This window comes from Protomyctophum bolini (genome assembly GCF_963924005.1).
Source record: "Protomyctophum bolini genome assembly, chromosome: 12".
Taxonomy (NCBI): domain Eukaryota; kingdom Metazoa; phylum Chordata; class Actinopteri; order Myctophiformes; family Myctophidae; genus Protomyctophum; species Protomyctophum bolini.
In genome coordinates, this window is record NC_137873.1 from 14,121,119 (window position 1) to 14,141,947 (window position 20,829).

The window sequence follows — 20,829 nt, forward strand, 5'->3', positions numbered from 1 at the left end:
TTACATCTCGTCTAGATCGTAGTCCTCCTGAGCATAGGCCCCAACCGTAACGTTCAGCGGCTTCACAAACGATCCATACCTATTCTGGCATTCAAAGTATCGCTTTCCGTCGACGGTCCCGTCATTCTTTCCGAGGGGCTCGTCGTACCTGACGCCTACCCAATAACCTGGCTTGAAATCAGTCGTACCCACGTACATAACCGTGCCAATCTTGTCGGGTTGCCCCAGAATCTGCACTCGGCAGCGGTCCCCGGCGGCGATGTTACCTGCGGCCGCCTTCTCCTTCTCCTCCACTTGCTTCTTTGCAATCTCTCCCTCATTGAAGAAGCATCCAACCTTGGCCTTCCTGCTCTCCAAGAACGACCTTGCAGAGTTTTTTCTCCTTGCGTAGGCGTCGTCCGAGATTTCGTATTTCTCCACCCGTGACACGTCGGTGAACTCACCCTTCTGAGCGCCGCTGCGGTCGGTCACGTGGATTCTGCAGTCGTCGTCCACATGGTAGGACCCCAGCAAGGCCTCGTTGTCGTCAAGCTTTTGCAGGAAGGTGTCGGCGATGCTGAACAGCTCTAGGTCCATGGAGGAGGCGGGCGTGCCGACGACCATTTCCAACTTGCTCTTCAGGTCCGCTATGCTGAGGCCTCGGTTGAACTTGCGGTTGACCTCGAATGAGGAGAGCGTCGACGTGAGGCGCAGAGCCACCGTGGGATTGGACATGATCCTCACTTCACCGTCCATTTGAGACGTTTGGTAGACAACCACTCAAAGCCTTGAATAGAAAAATTTGTATCACACTACTTTAATGATTAAATAACTATATAGGTGCTCAAAAACAGCGTTGAGCAGCTATATATACAGTAAAACCATGCGATTGTACTGCTGACGTCACAGTTGTGACATTCTAGATGAGTGATGTCAGTGACTGGCCGCCAATCGTAGATGGGTAGAGTAGCCAAAAACTGTACTCAAGTAGAAGTAGGCTACTGCTCTTTTATCCCATTAAGACTTGAGGCCGATTTTACAAATGCCTTCTAAATTAGTAGTTCTCAAAACTCTCCCACCTCCGACAAGAGAAAAGCCTCGGCCTCTTAAAGAAAGCCAAGGTCGGACACTTCAACGAATGAGAGATCGCAAAGAAGTGATGTGTATAAAGAAACCATATTCTGTGTAAAATTAAGTTTTTGTTGTCTTTGAAATTATAACATAACTAAGTGCCTGTGTGTCTATATGAAGATAGAACACCGACTGTGTTGTCTCCTTCCTGACCACATCTTTAATTTCAAACTAATTGATGTTGGGGTGCATGGGGAGGGGTTCAACCATGTGACTCGCTCCGTCCTCCAACACAAATTTGACGCCTGAGATCTTGTGTCCACTTAGAGGTCCATTCTCGCAAGCGCCCTTGAATCCATTCTCAACAGCTGGCACAAACTGCTTGGGAACATTGGTGCCAATAGTCTGGTCCTCAAACTCCACCTTGGTGTAGTGCTCTGACTCCAGGGGCTCTAGAACTCCAATCACTTTACCATATTGGCCAGAACCACCAGACTGCTTCTTATGGGTGAAGTCAAATCGAATGTATCCAAGTCATTCTTATTTGCAGGTTTCATAGACATTGACATAACTTTTCAACCCCTGGCTGCAGCGAACACAATTCTACAAGTCACCAGTTCCAGCGTAACACCCATAGGAGGGAGGCGGTAAAGTAGACACGCCCACCCCCTTGTTGCCCGCCTATTGGATGCAGTGCAGTGACGCACCCCCTATCGGCGCGCTCCCATTGGTCCATTTGACCGGCAGGGAAGGTCACGTGACGCAGTGCTCCAGACTCCACGTGGTTCCGTGCTACAGTTTCCAGGATCAAGATGGCAGCCTCCTTGTGTCGCTGCTATGAGGTGAGATGACATTTAATGCACTGTGTACAGCTTAGCTGTTTGAATGCTTATGTCCTTATGGATTCATATTGTTATGATTATTTGCTTTTTCATGATTAACAAGCAATTGCAGAGATGAGCTGTCACTCTGTCAGCCTGTCCCTCAGTTGCAATACAGTAGCCAATAGCCTGCTTGCCGCATCCGTTCGTTCATTCATTCATTCATGTAGGCTACTGCTGTGGGTGTACGTATTTACTGTACGTGTACGTATTTACTGTACTGTACGTATTGGGTGTACGTATTTTACGCACAGAATACAAAACTCTGATGCTGGCATTCAAAGCAACCAAAGGTATGGCTCCCCCATATCTTGCAAGTATGATTGAACCCTACAAACCCTCCCGCGCACTCAGATCAGCTAACGCAGGGAAGCTGGAAGTACCCTCACTAAAAACGCCGGGACAACGCTCCACACGTCCCAAACTCTTCTCCCTTCTGGCTCCAAAACTGTGGAATGCACTTCCCATGGCAGTCAGAACTGCAGCATCACTCCCAATCTTCCGCCGTAGTCTGAAAACCCACCTTTTCAGACTCCATCATGGCCCATAGCACTTACTCTACCCTAGATAGCACTTCTGTAGACTTAGATAGCATTTAAAACAGACTTATAGCATGTTATGTAGACAGCACTAGAATTGCATTGTATATAGTCATAGCACATGTATAGCATAGTAGTATATATGTATAGTTTATACGTATAAGTTTCATTATATAGATATTCCACTGTTACTTTCTTAGCTTACGCATGTTTCATGATGAATGTTTTTATGTGATGTATTCCCATGCTTTTGTTCTTGCTTAAATGTAAGTCGCTCTGGATTAAGAGCGTCTGCTAAATGCCTAAATTGTAAATTGTAAATTGTATTTAGGAAATTAGCGGCCAAGGACCTCCAAAATAGATGTATTTGACCATGGACCTTGACATCTGAAAATGTTTTGTACCAGGGCAGGTGAAGATTTTAAACCAAATATGCCTGGGGGTACCCGGACCCCACTTTGAGAACCACTGTACCACTGGACCCCCATCTGAAAATATTTGTTGACAGACCCCCATAAGAGTTGCTAGATTACATTTATATAACACAATTCTTCAACTGCCTGTCACGCAAGGTGGGGAGAGAAACATTAGCCAATTTGCAACTCTAGACTTTTTTATAATGAGATGAATCTAGAGTTGCAAACTTGCAATACCCTCCATTGACTCCCCACTCAATTTCTTGAGAAAGTAGCTCATAACATGTCTACGGGGGATTTTTATGAAAAACAAGCACGGCAGATTGAAAGAGGATAATTCAAGCTTGGACTACAGCTGCAATGTTGGTGAGTTTAACGTCGTTTGAGACAAGCAGATTGCAAACGCAAATTGGATGAGTGTGGAGTCAATGGAGGGTATTGCAACTCTAGATTCATCACATTATAAAAAAATCTAGTGTTGCAAATTGCGGCTACTGAAACATGATCTGTCATTGGATTATTATGAGAGATTTGTGTGAGCTTGCATTGTAAGCTTGTAGATATTGGCTATTTTTGTTCATTTTAAAATGCACAGAAAGTGTGTGTGTGTGTGTGTGTGTGTGTGTGCCTTGCCTTGACATGAAAAGTTGACTAGTGTTCATGCGTACTGACTGCTTATTCTGAGGTTGTAAGTCTCTTATCCAGAGTGATTTACTGTACAAGTCTATGCAGTTGGCATGTGAGCCTGATTTGTGACTCATTATTACTATTGCCATCACAAACTCCATATTGCTAAATATTTAGTAAAAATAAAAAAAAAGGGATTGTTATGTATAAGTTAACGTTCCGGTGTTCAACGACGGAAACCCAGTTCAATCGTAAATTATTTGTGTGACAATCATCATTGTAAAATGATATAATGGTGACAATCAGTCCTAACTGTGTATAATTGTATGCTTCCAGCTGGTGGGCAGACGTGTGTTGTGTGTGTCGTCCATCCGGCCAGTGGTGTCGTCACTGAGGAGAGGAGATGCATACAGGATACAGCCCTCTGTAGCTGCTGCTCAGGTCAGAGCTCACATCACTAGTGTCCACTGGCATGTTTTCCTCAACGGTGGGAATATACATGGATTAAAGTTCTCAGTCGCCATGGCTGATTTCAGTGTTTTTGATTCCATAGAATGAGAGAAGCCATCAACATGATTTCTTTGGAGGCATGTTGCACAGCGAATTGAGAGCTTGTAGATCGGCTATTTTCGGTTATTCATTTAGAGCTGAGCATTTGATGTGGTAAAACTAGCAATATGTTCTGAAGCATCTTCCATAAAATCTGTAATAGTCTGTAAAATCTGTAATGGTCTCGGTCGGATATATATATAGATATAGATAGATATAGTTGATCTACAAGATCATAGATCTAAGTGACTTGTTTTAAGCTTGTAGATCAGCTATTTTCCGAAATTTTTCATCATGGAAGCGATTGACGATTATACAAAAGTAATTGCAATTACCTAAAATTATTGCGATTATGCAACAATGTCATCATTGTGACAGGCCTACCGTCTCCCACCAGGTGAGGTGTTCCTCAGGGCGCAAGCGGGGTTTCCTTGGGGAGCTGGTGGAGAACATCCGCCAGGAGTTGGGCAGGAACCAGCAGATGAAGGACAACCTGCACAAGTTCAGAGAGGAGGCCCGGAGGCTGGATGAGTCAGACGCACTGCAGCAGGCCCGCAGGAAATATGTAAGACCACCAGCATCTAACGGCTGGCACAATTACAAATTCAAGTTGCCGATTAATTAAAACACACAAATAATTGCGATTAACGTTTTAATTGTGTTTGTGTGTGTGTGTGATGTCACAGCTAATACACCAGATATTGTTGTTGATGAGGACAGTAGAGAAGTGACCATTTTGGAAGTGGCATGTACATTTGACCACAGTCTGGAAGAGGCATTCCTTACCAAGGTGCTTAAGTACCAGCGTCTTAAGGATGCTATTATACAGCTTGGCTACAGATGTAAACTACTTGTGTTCATATTTGGAAGCCTCGGTAATGTCCACAAATCAGTCGTGAGGGGCCTGCAGATTGCAGGCATGCCCAAGCCGAGAGCTATGGCATCGGCAAAATTCTGTTCAGTGTCTGCAATAATTGGCAGTCGCCATGGAGAAGGCGATGCTTTCTGTACCCGTGATCTGTATCCTGAAGCACTTGTTGTAGAGTTTTCCAAGTTTGCGCATCCACTATTGTTTGTGTTCAAGAAATTTCTTGTAAAATGTGAATACAAATAAAGATGTTAAATGTGTGAGTGTGTGTGTGTGTATATATATATATATATATATATATATATATATATATAGAAAACACAGGCAACTCACGTAAATATCTAAATACTGAATACTCAACTTAACCCATTCTGTACGGGAACCCGTTTTGGTGTTAGCATTATGTTATGCTTTAGCTATTGAAAAATAGCAGATCTACAAGCTCATAGCGCGCCACCGAGTGGCGCGCTACGAGCTTGTAGGTCTGCCATTTTTGAAAAATCGAAGAGCGACTGACATAGAAGACATTTTCTTTAATCTGATCTCAGGTCAGAATGAAAACTGTCAGGATGTAGAAGACATTTTTAGAATCTGATCTCAGGTCAGAATGGGTTAAAAACTGTCTGGGGTGCCCACACAAGCCCGAGTAGATGATACAATTTCCATTTTTTAAAGTGAAATATTCCTTTAAACTTCTTAGCAATAGACATTTTGTTTTAACCAAAACAATATCACTCTAACCTTGATATTAAAGATTAAACGGGAGCTAGCTTCCCTGATGTGTGTGTGTGTGTGTGTGTGTGTTAGAAATCCATTGAATCGGAGACGGTGAGGACATCAGAGGTGTTTAAGAAGACTTTTGGCTCTCTTTCTAACACTTTAAAGGAGGTGAGCTTATACAGCACTTTGTCTGATCTACATAATATTAACCAATCGAGAGTGTCTATTATATATACTGTACCTCATAGGGCATTCACATCTAGTCATTTTTACTAGTTGACTAGTTGCCTAGTTTACTAGTCGACTAGTTGTTTAACTACCTATTGTGTAAAAAAACAATTAAACATTTAATAACGGTGTACATTGGTGACTATAAGTATAATCTACCTGATCTTGAGACCAACAAAATCGGGGGGAAAAGAAAAAAATATATATATTAAAAAAAATCGACTAGTGGATTTACTAGTCTACTAGTTTCTTAATGCCCTAGTACCTCGTCATACGCCGTGTGTGTGTGCTTGTGTGCGTAGGGCCTGGAGGAGGTGGGTCGCTCAGACCTGGGGAAGAAGATCAGAGAAGGGGTGGAGGAGGCTACCAAGACGGCCAGACACTCTGCTGAGACCGTCTCTAAAGGAGGAGAGAAACTGGGCCAGACTGGAGCCTTCAGAGCCATCTCACAGGTCAGTCAGTCAGCTGGACAACGCTTACGCTTCACAGACTCTTCTCCCTTCCCTAAAACACCCTCGACAAAGCTCCACACTTTCCTAGACTCTTCTCCCTTCCCTAAAACACCCTGGACAGATATACAGTGTATACTTCACCCCGCCAATATTTTTGCGCGGCAAGAACACCCAACATAAAAGCTCACATCGCGTTGCGGATGCGGCCGCTGTGAGCTTGGAGGTCTGCTGTTCTCGGCCATTCTCTGCCCGCGGCGGAGTATAAATGAGGTTTTAGGGGATTCAGCTGTGCGATCAAGCAGCCGTGATCAAGAAGAAGCGCTCCCTCTGCAACTGGAGGTGGAGTTTGGGGGACAAATACTTTGAGAATCGCTAATATTCTTTATAATAAGTTGACACAACGTAAACCACGGTATATATTTCAAGAGGTATATATTTCAACCTTCTTCCTCCACACAGTGAGGAAAACAGCATCTGAGAGTTTGATGGGATGCATTTACACGTCAGTGCTGGGACCACTTTTACATTGCATCTAATGAGCGGTCGGTTTCTAATTGCCTGACCTGTGTGCGCATATTAGTTCTTATCAGTGTGATGTTGTCTATAATACTGTATGCTTCAACTAGTCCATGTACTGACCACATGACCACACTGCCATCTAGTGGTTCAACTGGACAATGTTGTGATGGATGAAGTTTTTTGGCTTTAAGCCCTGACTAAAAGTCATCAGGCCGAAACACATTCATCTTGGTCATGTTGCCGGGCCTGCTTAAACCCCATTATAATTGACTGCTGACCAGAGTCCCTCAGGGGTCTACAAGTACCCTTTCTGTTATTGTGGGGTAAAGCTCGGCTAGCCTACAACCCCAATATGGATGCTGGGGTTTAGCTCCAAGATGGCGATCTGTCTCACTTCTCTGCATTCACCTCCCAACTATACACCCCTTTCTCCTCCTGTCTCCTCCTTTCTCCCCCCCCTTCCTCCTCCCTTCAGAGTGTGGAGAGCATGAAGAAGGAGATAGATGTCGGCGACGCCGGGCCCTACAGAGCACCTCCTCACCTGAGGAAGAGGAGCGAGTTCTCCTCCAAGGAAGCTGACAGCACCACCAGAGTGTTCGAGGCCAATGAGTGAGTCCCCCCCTCCCTCCCTATCCCGATCGGTATCATGATTCAACTTGCAAGAAAGCAGATTTGCAAGGTAAGAAAGCCTTTTAGCCTGTGCTCCCCCACAAGCAGTGGCAAATATCACTCTCCCCACCCGGCTCTTCGCTGAGTTCCCTCCCCGAAAACGGGCCAATTGTGTTCATGTAGACCAGCCAAGTTGACTTTAATGTTCGTTAGGGCAGTAAATGACAACGTAAGACTTCATTTAGCTGATATAATTACATCTTTTAATACATTTATTTAATTTTTCACGGACATGAGAACATCAACATGTCCACAAAAATATGGGCGTCCCTCACTTCACACAATTGTGATTTACTTTACTGTGTGTGTGTGTGTGTGTGTGTGTGTGTGTGTGTGTGTGTGTGTGTGTGTGTGCGCAGGGAGGCTATGGGCGTGGTCCTCCATAAAGACTCCAAGTGGTTCCAACAGTGGAATGACTTCAAGGACAACAATATGGTGTTCAACAGTAAGGAAGTGTCTGTAAAATGACATCACATTCACTGTGATTATGAATCCCACCACAGCTCTAGGATAGACCCGTCTGATTGGCTCCCTGGCAGGCATAGTTTTACTGAGGTTAAGGTTAGGTTTAGGCATATATTTAGCTGAGGTTAAGGTTAGGTTTAGGCATATATTTAGCTGAGGTTAGGGTTAGGTTTAGGCATAGTTTTACTGAGGTTAGGGTTAGGTTCAGGCATAATTGCAAAAACGTGAACTGGCAATCAGCGACTACTGGCCAATCACAGCAGCATTTTCCTAGAGCTGCGGTGGGATCCATAATAACGCGTCCTAGAGGGATGCACTCGCAGATTAGACACACCAACAGACCGAAACAACGATCGGACATGCGGTTCTCCCGTGCTTGCGGTTAAGGTTAGGTTAGGGTTTGAGGTAGGTTGTCGGTCTAATGACAGTCAGACCAATAGTATGTCTAAACTAAAGCCTGTACCCGTCCTAGACGGATGTTTGTTTTCACCAACTAGACCCAAGGGTTCCCCCTTTTCAGAGAAATAATATATCTAAAAGTCTATCGGTGGAACCAGATATTGGCCTATACCTATTCACATGTTTATAGAGCTTCGCAGTCCCGTCTCCTCCCGGGGACCAGAAGTGAATTCCCTGTTAATTTTCCTCATAGACTTTTCAAAAAGTATTTATATAAAGACGTTTACACCACGGACAAAGCCAACTCGATTTGTTACGACAAATGACAGTAAACACAATGTTTTGGGCCGATCAAATAATTTGTAAGAAGAAAAACATGGCAGGATACAAAACGTTTTGTTTTGTTTTTCATCTTACAAATTATTTGATCAGCGAAAAACATTGTGTTTTTTGTCATGATGTGTCACAACTCGAGTTGGCTTTTTCCGTGGGGTAATCGTCTTTAAATAAATACTTTTTGAAAAGTCTGAGGAAAATGAATGAGAAATTCACTTCTGGTGTCATCAGGGCGGGACTGCTACGCTTTATACATTGTCATGGATAACAGCGTGTGAGTCACCTTTTAGGCAGCAGGTGGCACTAGATTCATGAAAACAACATGGGCTGTTCAAGCTGCATGTTTTTTTTTTACCATGATCAGAGGTGGCTAGAGAAGACAAACTGTACTTAAGTAAAACATTGTGTTACTTTAAAATAATGACACAATTAAAAATGGTATATAACTACTTAAATTGAATATGGAAGACCACTGTACTGAGTACTGAGCTAACTTCATACGATTTGACGGGATGCAATTTGAATGTCTGATTATAAATCATTATTAATCGTTATTAATTAATAAACAAACATATTAAATAAATAGCCATTTGCAAATACATATATGGCCTAATTCTTTGGTTTTCAAAGTTGAATTGTGCTTCTGGGGGGTCCCTGGAACAACATATTTTGAGATGGAGGTCCGTGGTCAAATATCGTTTTGAGGGTCCTTGACATGAAAAGGTTTGAGCACCACTGATAAACATGTCTTCCAGAAAACTGTGGGGATTTAGAAGACATTTTGTAGACCCTGCCTCAGGTCTTAATAGTGTCTGCGGTGTGCTCGCCACATGCAGGGTTCTTTGACATGAAGATGAAGTATGACGAAAGTGACAACGCCCTGGTCAGAGCTTCCAGAGCGGTGACAGACAGAGTCACTGACCTGATAGGTGAGTACAGTACCTACTCCTCCCAGAGTGGCCTGCTGGTCCACTCATCTAATGTCAACCACATAAAGGGGCAAACTAAATAAACCTATAGCAGCTACTGTATAATGAACCAAAACCCCATACTATGGAAGGTATAACTGGAATGCTCACCTTAAAACACGCTAGCCTCATGTTCTTCTGCCGACCGCTCGGTGGGTAGTTCTTGCATTTGTTTACTGAGAATAAGGTAGAAATAAGTTTAGGCTTAGGCATAGTTTTACTGGGGTTAAGTTTAGGAATAAGGTTAAGCCGATCGACACGTCGCTGTGAAACTATTTCACAGACTGTGGAATAGGACAATTTGGAGCTCTGCGTGCAGTGAAGTTTGAAATACGGTAATCTCATTTAGTTTTAGTCAAATTTTAGTAATCTGAAATTTTGTAGGCCTTAATGCCTGATTTTACACTTGCATACTGAAAATAGTATTCTGACCAGTGTTGATTTAATCGACTGAAACTATGACAAATGTCCGTCGACTACCTTGACTGACCCTGATCAAAACTAAATAAAAACTAAGCCTTAAACTGTGACTAAATAAACTGACAACTTTGTCGGCAAATAAAACAACTAGACAAAAATGTTAGGGAGGGACTAGTGCAGAAGAGGAGATCATATAAGTTTGTTTGCATTTGGGTGTTGCGCTCTGAAATCTAGAAGCTCACTACTCGTCACACTGCAGCGCGTTGTAACATCATTATGATGCCATCAAGGCCAGCCAAAATGCATTTGTGTCACACAACTAAAATTGTATTATATTTAGTCGACTAAAACTAGACACTAAAACATTTCAGGTGACTGAAATATGTCTAAAACTAAATTTAGTCTGTCTGTCTCTCCAGGCGGTCTCTTCTCCAAGACGGAGATGTCCGAAGTGCTGACGGAGATCGTGAAGGCGGATCCCAACTTTGACAAGGACCGTTTCCTCAAGCAGTGTGAGAAGGACATTATCCCCAACATCCTGGAGGTATGGGAACCCTGTCTGTCTGTCTCCCTGTCTGTCTGTCTGTCTTTACTTAAGTAAAAGTATCAATACCATCATGTAGAGAAATACTCTGTTACTCTGCTACTTGAGTAAAAGTTGACAAATATTCAGGTGCAGGATAATCCTGAAAGGTCTTACATAACAGATTTCCTACTGCCCTATATCTCTTCTCACTCAGTGTGTGTCTCTCTCGTGCGCACGCACGCATGCACCATGCATGCACAAACACACACAGGAGGAAACCAACCATTTGTCTTCTTTCAACAGGCTATGATCCGTGGAGAGTTGGATGTTCTTAAAGACTGGTGTTATGAAGCTGTAAGTACAGAAAGCCTTGTGATCAGCTTCTTCTTTCTTTAGTTTTACCCACTTTTTCTAGGAATGTGACAACAACAAAAACAAACTCCATGAATTCAAGGCTTCGTAATTGATAGAAAGTACTTCCTTTTTTGGGTGAACTACTCCTTTAACACCTGATGCCAATTCTACAAATGTCTTTTCTGAAAAATCTATGTGGATCGTTTCATGTCCCACCCCCAAAAGGATATGTATGTAGCCACCACCCCCCTGTCTAAATACTTTGTTCCTAGGGACCCCCAGAAGCAAAGAGCTCTAAAAAAATATTCAGAGCTTTGCAAAAAACTAGTCACGATTCTTCTAAAATAGCAGATCTATCAGCTCATAAAGTGATGAGCTTGTATATCTGCTATTTTTTAGTATGAAATAATGCTTTTTAGCTCAAATCTAAAATGACACAGATGCTTCCACGATCTTAATGGGTTAAGTATACAGTAGAATTTTTTTGAATGTGTGTGTTTTCAGACGTACAGTCGGCTGGCTCATCCCATCCAGCAGGCCAGAACCCTGGGCTTACTGTTCCACTCCAAAGTCCTGGACATTGACAACATAGAAGTAAGTACTGTGCTGAAAATACATATTTCACTTTAAAACTACTCAGGCTTTTGTGAACACCCCAGACAGTTTGTTGTTTCATTCAGTATTTTGATATTTGATATTCAGCAGCTAAAGTTCACTTATTTTTCTGCTTTTCTTTTTCATCAAATGACCATCCTAGGTAAATTCTTTATTTTGAATGATTTCCTGTAAACGCAAAATAGAGAATGAATAAATATTACAGCCATACTAGGTATCCTATAAAATGCAATTACTATATGGGCAGGGTCTGATTGACAATAAATAGAATAAAACATTTTAAGAAAAATAATTTATATTTCTAAACGATTATTCAAATGTTCCATTATCCTGACCCTTCGCCTAGACCTGAGTACAATTCTATAAACGTCTAGGGCAGTAGTTCCCAAGCTTTTTGGCCCAACACCCAAAAGAGAAATTGGTTTGCCAGGGACCCAAACTAGTGAAAATAGCAGATCTACAAGCTCACAACGCATTGTCGCGTTGTGGGCTTGCAGATCTGCACATTTTCACAAAAATCTTCTTTGTTTGAATCTTTTGAAACATGTTTTTTTTCATTTACCGGTATTTATTTTTCACTGTAACAAGATATTACTTTGTACCCCCAAAAATTGGTCCACGACCCAAAGATAGGTCCCCGGCCTGCTGTTTGTAAAGCAGTGTGTGTGTTACAGTGTTATGCATTGTGTGTTAAAGTTGGCGATGGGAAAGATGATGGACCAGGGACCAGTTCTCATCATCACCTTCCAGGCTCAGGTTGTCATGGTGATGAGGGACCCCAAGGGACTCCTGGTGGAGGGAGATCCGGTCAGTCCGCTACTTCCTGTTTACTGCACCCCTACACGGGATGTGAAATCACAATTAGTCACAACTTATTTCACGTGACGATTTGTCACACAAATTATTGCGATGAACACTTTGACTGGCGGTTCTGCCTTGGATGAAACTCATTCTGTCCCTTATACTGTACATAGTTATACAGTCAAGCTCCTATACATTTATTGAAGGGTTATTGTTATTGCTTAAACATGGAACGTTATAATTTTGTAACATACTATATAGACTGACACCACGGCGCGTATTCAGGGCGGAGTCACCACCCCCAGGGGAAGTTGTGATTTGCTCTCGTTCACTGCAATGCAATTTGCGGCATTTCCAAAACAATATTGCACAGAGTAGCGATTATCAAACGTATTTGCAATGCCATACGTTGAAAGATCTGTTGCCCGTGCCCGACAAGGCACGTTACCTCCGCAAGTTAGATATTTTCGGCATAGATGTTTGTCCGTATGTGATTAAGGATTGGAATAAGTTGCATTGGCAGCCATAGAAAATTCTTACCCTGGGCTAAAACCGGATGTGACGTTTATGGGCGTTCCTGTCTAGCGTGGTGTCAGTCTATCGTTACTAAAAAGTTACATAGTGCTGCTTTAATTCATGAAATATGCCTGGAAGCTTTACCTTAGCCCATTCAAACCGGAAAGCATCTGTTTCATTTTAGATTTGAGCTAAAAAGCATTATTTTATATATTGGCTATTAAAAAATAGCAAATATACAAGCTCATAGGCAGAGCTTCACTTTATACCATACTATGAGCTTGAAGATCTGCTATTTTTGAAAAATCTTGAAAATGTGTGCAAATATTTGAATAATTTCTAACTCAAAGCTTTGCTTATGGGAGTCACAGGCACAACATAGTTTGAGAACCACAGATATAATATAGCAACATATGTTATTCAGAAAACTGTTAGGATTTTAGAAGGACTTTAGATTTTAGAATCGTCCTCAGTTCTTTATGTCAATTGTGTGTGTGTGTGTGTGTGTGTGTGTGTGTGTGTGTGTGCACGCAAACGACCTTTGACCTCCCAGGAGAAGGTGTTGAGGATGATGTACGTGTGGGCGTTGTGTCGCGACCAGGAGGAGCTCAACCCCAACGCAGCCTGGAGGCTGCTGGACCTCTCTGCATCTAGCACCGAACAAGTCCTCTAGAGAGAGACACACACACACACACACACCTCTGCATCTACCACCGAACAAGTCCTCTAGAGAGAGACACACACACACACACCTCTGCATCTAGCACCGAACAAGTCCTCTAGAGAGAGACACACACACACACACACACACCTCTGCATCTACCACCGAACAAGTCCTCTAGAGAGAGAGAGACACACACACACCTCTGCATCTAGCACCGAACAAGTCCTCTAGAGACACACACACACCTCTGCATCTAGCACCGAACAAGTCCTCTAGAGACACACACACCTCTGCATCTAGCACCGAACAAGTCCTCTAGAGAGAGACACACACACACACACACACACACCTCTGCATCTACCACCGAACAAGTCCTCTAGAGAGAGAGAGAGAGAGAGAGAGAGAGAGAGAGAGAGACACAGACACACACACCTCTGCATCTACCACTGAAGAAGTGCTGTACACACACACACCTCTGGATATACTGGATATACCACCGAACAAGTCCTCTAAACACACACACACTGTAAAAAACTGTGACTGTACCATGTACAGTAACATACATACAGTATAATATATTTACTTATGGTTGTGTTCAAGAATAAATCTGTATGTGTATATGAACATAAAGTGAACATGGTGTAAATAGATACTGTACATCTCTATTGTAACCTATAAGGATGAGACCACAGCCATGCTGAGGGCTCCTCAACACAGCCAAACTTAATTTTACCCTGAGGGCAGTGTTAAATCCGTCGATTAAAGCTCTGACAATTATTTTCACTGATGAAAACAAAATCAGAACTTAGAGTGCCGTCACCCCCCCTCACACCCACCAGGTTAAGTATACATGGTTTTCACCTTAGCACCACCCACCTGAACGTAAGACAGCCCACAGCTATTGCTCTGTAATGGCGGAGCAGTTACTGGAGGGGATGATTTTTCGATTGAACCTTTACTTACTTTACTTTATTTGTTTATTTGGACAGGACAGTGCATATTAATGGACGTCACGTGGACGTAAATACACCGGATATAGCACAGTTGCTAATTTTCATCCGCAGTCCTCACAGGAAACACAAAACGGAAAAACAGACAGTCAAACAGTGGAATACATTTGCATAACATTACATAGGGAACACATAATAAAAAAACATTTTGACTCAAAGGCTTTCAGCTTTCAGTAACAAACCGAAAATTCACAGGGAAGACATATTTGAATATTAAATTATAAATTATAACCACATCTACCTTTTTATGTCTGTGGGCTCTATTACCTCAATGGTACAACTTTTCAGCACAGTGGAAACCGGATTCAAATCCGAGGTAGAAGAGTAAAGTTACATAGTGCTGCTTTAAACGTTGATTTTGATTTCATGGGGGCTTTAAATCAGTGGTTCTCAAAGTGAGGTAGGGGACCCCCAGTGGTCCTTGAGGGGATTCCAGGTGGTCCCCAGCTAAATGATTGATGGTTAGGAAGCTAAATGTACTCTTTCCATTCTGTAATACAGAGAGTGAAACTACGTATGCAATGGAGCATAATTGTGAAAACATACAGTAGCTACAGTATGCACATTGACTGCGTGCTTCATTGCTTATCAATACTTGCATGAAGTCAAACTTGTCCATCTTTTTATTTCATAACCTGTATGTCCGTCCTCTTTTTTACTATTTATTTTTATTTAATTTACAGTCAATAAAAAGCACTGTAATATTAGGAATCAATGTGTGTCAAGTGTGTGTGTGTGTGTGTATATATATATTACATACATAGGTGAACACATAGGTGAATACAAACATAGGTGAACACATAGGTGTACATGGACATTGCTGGTTGTAGGAGTGGTTGCACCACTCAAAAAGTATACATGTTAGTCAGTAACACCCACTTTCCACCACTGCACACGAAGCAAGCATTAAGCTGCCAGTGGGAGCTCGGAGCCCAGAGGAAACAGGTTCACCTCCAGGGTCTCAACCTGACAGGGAGCCCCCCACCTCCAGGTGCTAACCTTTGTCTCTCAGCAGGTCGGGACCCTCTGGTTCAGAGCATGACATTCCAAAATTAGAAGATGGAGATGATACTGAGCAAAAGCTGCCAACAGGTATACCGGGTGTGCGGTCGGGTAAGTAACTTTTTTAAAGAGCATTTCTCAGAGAAAACCAGCACTCACGGAACTCATGTTTAAAGGCCCTTTTAATTATTATTCTTTCAATCAGTTGGCATGGTATGCCGCAGAGCAGCAGTACTGGTTCTACTGTTGCTCTGTGGCATACTATGCCAACTGATTGAAAGAATAATTAAAAGTGCCTTAAAAAAACAGTTCAGTGAGTGCTGGTTTTCTCTTTGAGAAATGTTCTTTAAAAATCACACCTGTGTGAACCGAGTGGTGCAACTCCCCCCCCCCCTCTCTTTCTCTCTCATTAGCAGGCAACAGTCTGTCAGCACGGTCTCTCTCTCTCTGTTTCTGCATGGCACAACAGTGCCCCTACTGGTGCTCATACATAGGTGAACACATACAGTAGGTGAACACATAGGTGTACACGGACATTGCTGGTTGTAGGAGTGGTTGCACCACTCAAAGATAATTTTCTATGGTATAATAGTTATGCTAATTCAAAGAGAGAGAGAGATCAGACACTGCAGTGCAACTCGAGGTCAACTGGGTACATACCGTGCTGTATGTACCCAGTTGACCTCAACAGAGAGAGAAGCAGAGATGGGAGAACTACTCACATTCGTTACTTAACTATTTATGGGAGAAAAAGAGCCTGTTCTCTTCCTGGTCTAATATTATTTTCATCGTAACTGGCCTGTTTTGAAAATGTAAAAGTACAGAATACTTGTGTTAAGTGAAGGTAAAAAGTGATCTGAAAAAGAAATGCGTAAAGTACAGATAAAGGAAACAACTAGTAACAAAGTATCTTTTACTTTGTTATTCCCATCTCTGGAGACGAGACTGAGTGAGAGAGAGCAGAGGTTTTTGTACATGGATTGGATTGAGGGATCAAGTTTAAAGAAACGTGTTAGACAGCATTCCTGTGGTAACACTATCCATATACATCTGAACTCAAATCAACCCAGAGGTGTTGCACACACTGCTGAAAATTGCATACACCACGAAATGATAACTAAATATATTTGCGTGAGTGTGGAAGACATGCAATGCCAGGCAGAAACCTCTTGTCTCCATATTTAAGTTTGTAATTTAACGCCCTACTTTGTCATACCACAGTGTCACTCAAAAGTAGCAGATCCATTAGCTCGAAAACGCAGCGCGAAGGGACACAATTTCAAGCTTGTAAATCTGCTAGATTTGGCAAAAAAATATATAGTTTTGGACATAATGGGTTTTTGTATTATTTGTAATGGTCAATATTTCATTCACAATCGCTCTGAATGTGATCCGAATAATATCGTTCACGCCTATTGTCGTTACAGCTTTGTGGTCTCTACCATCCAGTTCAGTTAGAATGCTTTTAAATAACATTTACAGTTATACATTACACAGTACATGCATTTCTTCATCCATCCATCCACATGAGAGGGTGTGATTTACAGTCAATGGCAGCGCTGAAGTGCCATTAATGACGGTAAAGCACGACCTTTGAGTGTAATATTGCAATTATACAACAGTTACCCTTAAAAAAAGAATCTGTGAACTCAATTTCATTATAACTATGATATTCACACAAAAAAAATCATATTATGTTTATGTCAGATGTAGCCAATACAACTGAAATGTACCTAGAAAATAGACCAATTACAGTATAATATGAGAATGCGAACATTATGTTCCATTATGTCACAGCAACACTCCATATGAATTGAATATAGTCGCAGCATTGTTCCATTCCACATATGGACTAAATATGCTCAGAGCTCATGATTTTATACAGATGGAAAGTTTACGCAACACTGGCTCTACTGTATATGTAGTCCCACCAGGACAACTATGATGATGGCTATGGTGTTATACTAAATATGGTGTTACACACACACACACAAACACACACACACACACACACACACACACACACACGTGCACACACATGCACGCATGGGGGGACTGTGGCTCAGGAGGTAGAGCAGGTCGTCCAATGTTCCATGGGTCGGCGGTTCGAATCCGATGTGCTGGTTGGTACCTTGCATGGCTTCGGCCGCAATCGGTGTATGAATGTGTGTGTGAATGGGTGAATGTAATGCACAATCTATGTAAAGCGCCTTGGATAAAGGCGCTATATAAATGCACCATTTACGCATGCACACACACACACACACACACACACACACACACACACACACACAAAAGCTCTCTTCAAAGCTAGGCTCCTCTTTGACACCCCTCCCCTAATAAAAAAAAGAAAAGAAAAATCATAATATCAGCAATAATTATATTCTGCCTGAATGAACCAATCAATGATCGGCCCAAACATACTCCCCCCCCCCCCCCCCCATACCTCCCTCCAATAAAAACAAGGCAACATGCCTGTTGTCTGCATTATAACATCTACTGTACAGAATGAAGAGTGGTAGTGCGTTGCTCGTTGTGCTGTTCTGTCTGTGGGAGTCTGGGGCTCTGGGAGACGGTGGTGTGGTCAATGATGATGATGAACCCGGTACCCCCTCGTTGCCCGACATCTGGACCGAGGTCAAGGGGCTGAGAGACATGCTGGTCGAACAGAGAGAGAAGCTGAAGATCATGGAAGAACAGCATGCAGGTTGGGATGGTTGAGATGCTATACAATGTTTCTTGCACAAAAAAATGTAGTTTCAAGAAGTTGAAAATGTACAGAGTTTTCAGAGAAAGCATCGGTTGTCATATTAAATTTGAACCACTTTAACCATTATTTTGTGTTTTGGCTATTCAAAAATAGCAGTTAATATTAAGCTCATGGCGCGTTTTTGCTTGATGGGGTCCCTGGAACAAATACATAAGATTGTGGGGGTCCTTAATTGACATGGAAATTGAATATCACTGATATCACATTTTTATATATTTTTTCAGAAATCTCTGTAGAATTGACGTCTGGTCTTAATGGGTTAATAGCTATGTTTCTCTGCGTGATATTTTTTTTCAGAAATGGCTGACAAATTGAGTGCCAGTCAGAACTAGGGATGTCCTGTTCACGTTTCTTTTGCTCCCATTCCGATTCCGATCGTTTGATTTTGAGACAAACAGTACCGATACCTATCTTTCCCGATCCGATCTTTATGTGACTATACTTGTATTAGAATGACTGTCATTGTTTACTTTTTCTTGAAAGCATGGAATCATAGCAAAAATAATTATGTATCGGTTAATTAGAGTGAATACAGTTCTACAGATTATAGAACTGAAGTAAACTCTTAAAGAGTAGCCTATCTCTCTCATTCAGACACTTATGCCATCATGCATAGTTGATTTGCATAGTTTCCTTTGTTTTCATGATGGTATCTTTCAAGCCTCTGAGTGTGATTAGTCTTTGTTTGATGATCTCTAGCTGGGACCAGAAAGAGAAAGACTTGCAACACTTTTTACTAAATCGCATTGCTTATACATTGAGATTTATATTAGACAATACAAATATGGTATTTTCTCCCCGATTCCGATCTTTTGACATTCATTCTTGATTCTTGATTGTGATCCTGCGTTCACAGACAAACCAAAGGTGGCCTTCTCTGTTGGCCTGACTGATTACGGGTATGTTGGGCCTGTTGCTAATCACACCACTCTGGTCTACAAGAGAGTCTACACTAACATGGGCAACGCATACAATTCATCTACAGGTAGGTGGTCTGGTTATGAGGTTAACCACTTAAGCCATGTCAACGTTAGCCATGTTAAGTTCATGTTAAGAAACTCTCACCTTACTAATTACACAACTTACTGGTCATGTTATTTGTCCAAAACCATTACTTTTCAAAGAAAGCTCTGCGGTCGGGCAGAAACCAGTAACTCCAAAATGTCGAATTTTCAGGAAATAAAAAAACAAACTAAATTAAATGAAGAAAACCATATTTTTAAACAAAGCAATACTGCCTCATCAAAGTTGGTATTGTGACTTATATTATAATATTATTGTCAGATACATGCTTCATTATATTATCACCACTTTACACCAATCCAACTCAAGCTGCTCCAAGCTAACTCCACCCACTGTGGTGGAGTTAGCTGGTTTAGCAGTTTGAGGATCCAATTGAGTTAGCTGGTTTTGTCAGAAGCGCTTTTTATTACTTTACTTGGTTCAATCTTTTAAATAAAAAACATACTCTAAACATATATTTAAAAAGTTGTGAGCTTATAGATCTGCTATTGTTGCTACTTTTATGTGACAAGTGTTCTCTGATACTGTAGGTGTGTTCACTGCACCTGTGAAGGGGGTGTACGACTTCAGATTCACTGCAGCCAACGCCAGACCCTCAGGCAAACCTATAGAGCCCGTGTTTATCTTCATGTACAAAAATGACCAGCACCTCATGGGGAACTATGGAATCAACAACCACGAATGGTTAGAGTACGTCTCTAATGGCATCCTGATGGAGCTGGAGCAGGGAGACACGGTGGACATGCGTTTACCTGCCAGTGATAAAACCTACAACTACTCTCTATTTGATGACTACAACAACCACAACACATTCAGTGGCTTTCTGCTCTATTCTTTGTAACACTGCTGCTGATACAGGGGACCTAAACATTGCAGATATCCCTATTATATATATATATATATATATATATATACATGTATACAATAAGAATTGTGCCAATGTGCACGACTGGTCTCATTTTGTTGTTGTCGGGTAAAAACCATAATGGCTGACCGGGGACCTTTTGACTCACAGAATTTTCTAATTCAGGGGTCTTCCCCCACAATTTGCATATTTGAACTGGGGACCTCCAAAATAAGAATATTTGAACTGGTGAAAGTGAAATGATGTGACCGAGATATCTGACCCTGTCTACAACATTGAGCACCTTGTTGGCCAGATAAAAAGAGGGGAATGTTGCCTTCCGATCCTCCTTAGTTTTCATACATGACTACACTCTTTTTCGGATTAAACTTTATATCAAACAGCAGTCCATAATCAGAGCACACACTAAGCAACTGCTGTATGCCCGCAGAGCAAGGAGACATGATGACCAGGTCATCTGCATACTGTACATTAGATGGTTAACGAGCCTCGATCTGCCACTATACAGTCCTACACTTTCTGAGATTTGTAGCACAGGCGATAAAATCCCAACCTGTTTGACCCCATTAGTCACTAA

At 42.0% G+C, this 20,829-nt stretch overlaps 3 protein-coding genes across 3 annotated transcripts; 2 read left to right on the forward strand and 1 right to left on the reverse strand.

Moving 5' to 3' along the window:
- On the reverse strand, positions 1-735 carry LOC308325095 (tubulin-folding cofactor B-like; the record flags this gene model as incomplete). The annotated part of the gene is made up of 1 exon (XM_080777503.1): positions 1-735. The coding sequence occupies one exon, from the start codon at positions 733-735 to the stop codon at positions 1-3; it is 735 nt and encodes a 244-aa protein (XP_080633629.1).
- A 1,112-nt stretch (positions 736-1,847) lies between these two features.
- On the forward strand, positions 1,848-13,600 carry LOC308326002 (mitochondrial import inner membrane translocase subunit TIM44-like). Its single transcript, XM_080778809.1, has 13 exons — positions 1,848-1,892; positions 3,850-3,954; positions 4,460-4,627; positions 5,738-5,818; positions 6,181-6,330; positions 7,325-7,458; positions 7,878-7,963; positions 9,555-9,647; positions 10,526-10,650; positions 10,936-10,986; positions 11,491-11,580; positions 12,298-12,408; positions 13,472-13,600. The coding sequence occupies exons 1-13, from the start codon at positions 1,863-1,865 to the stop codon at positions 13,589-13,591; spliced, it is 1,344 nt and encodes a 447-aa protein (XP_080634935.1). The 5' UTR covers positions 1,848-1,862; the 3' UTR covers positions 13,592-13,600.
- Positions 13,601-18,102: 4,502 nt separating this feature from the next.
- Positions 18,103-20,228, forward strand: LOC308326077 (cerebellin-1-like; the record flags this gene model as incomplete). Its single annotated transcript, XM_080778887.1, has 3 exons — positions 18,103-18,301; positions 19,221-19,349; positions 19,918-20,228. 3 exons carry the CDS (start codon positions 18,103-18,105, stop codon positions 20,226-20,228), a joined length of 639 nt encoding a protein of 212 aa, XP_080635013.1.
- Positions 20,229-20,829: the final 601 nt, after the last annotated feature.

Coding starts and splice junctions, on each gene's coding strand:
- LOC308326002 (XM_080778809.1), top strand. CDS start 1,863: ATGGCAGCCTCCTTGTGTCGCTGCTATGAG. Junction 10,651..10,935: donor TTATCCCCAACATCCTGGAG/GTATGGGAACCC, acceptor TTCTTTCAACAG/GCTATGATCCGTGGAGAGTT. Junction 11,581..12,297: donor TGGACATTGACAACATAGAA/GTAAGTACTGTG, acceptor TGTGTGTTAAAG/TTGGCGATGGGAAAGATGAT.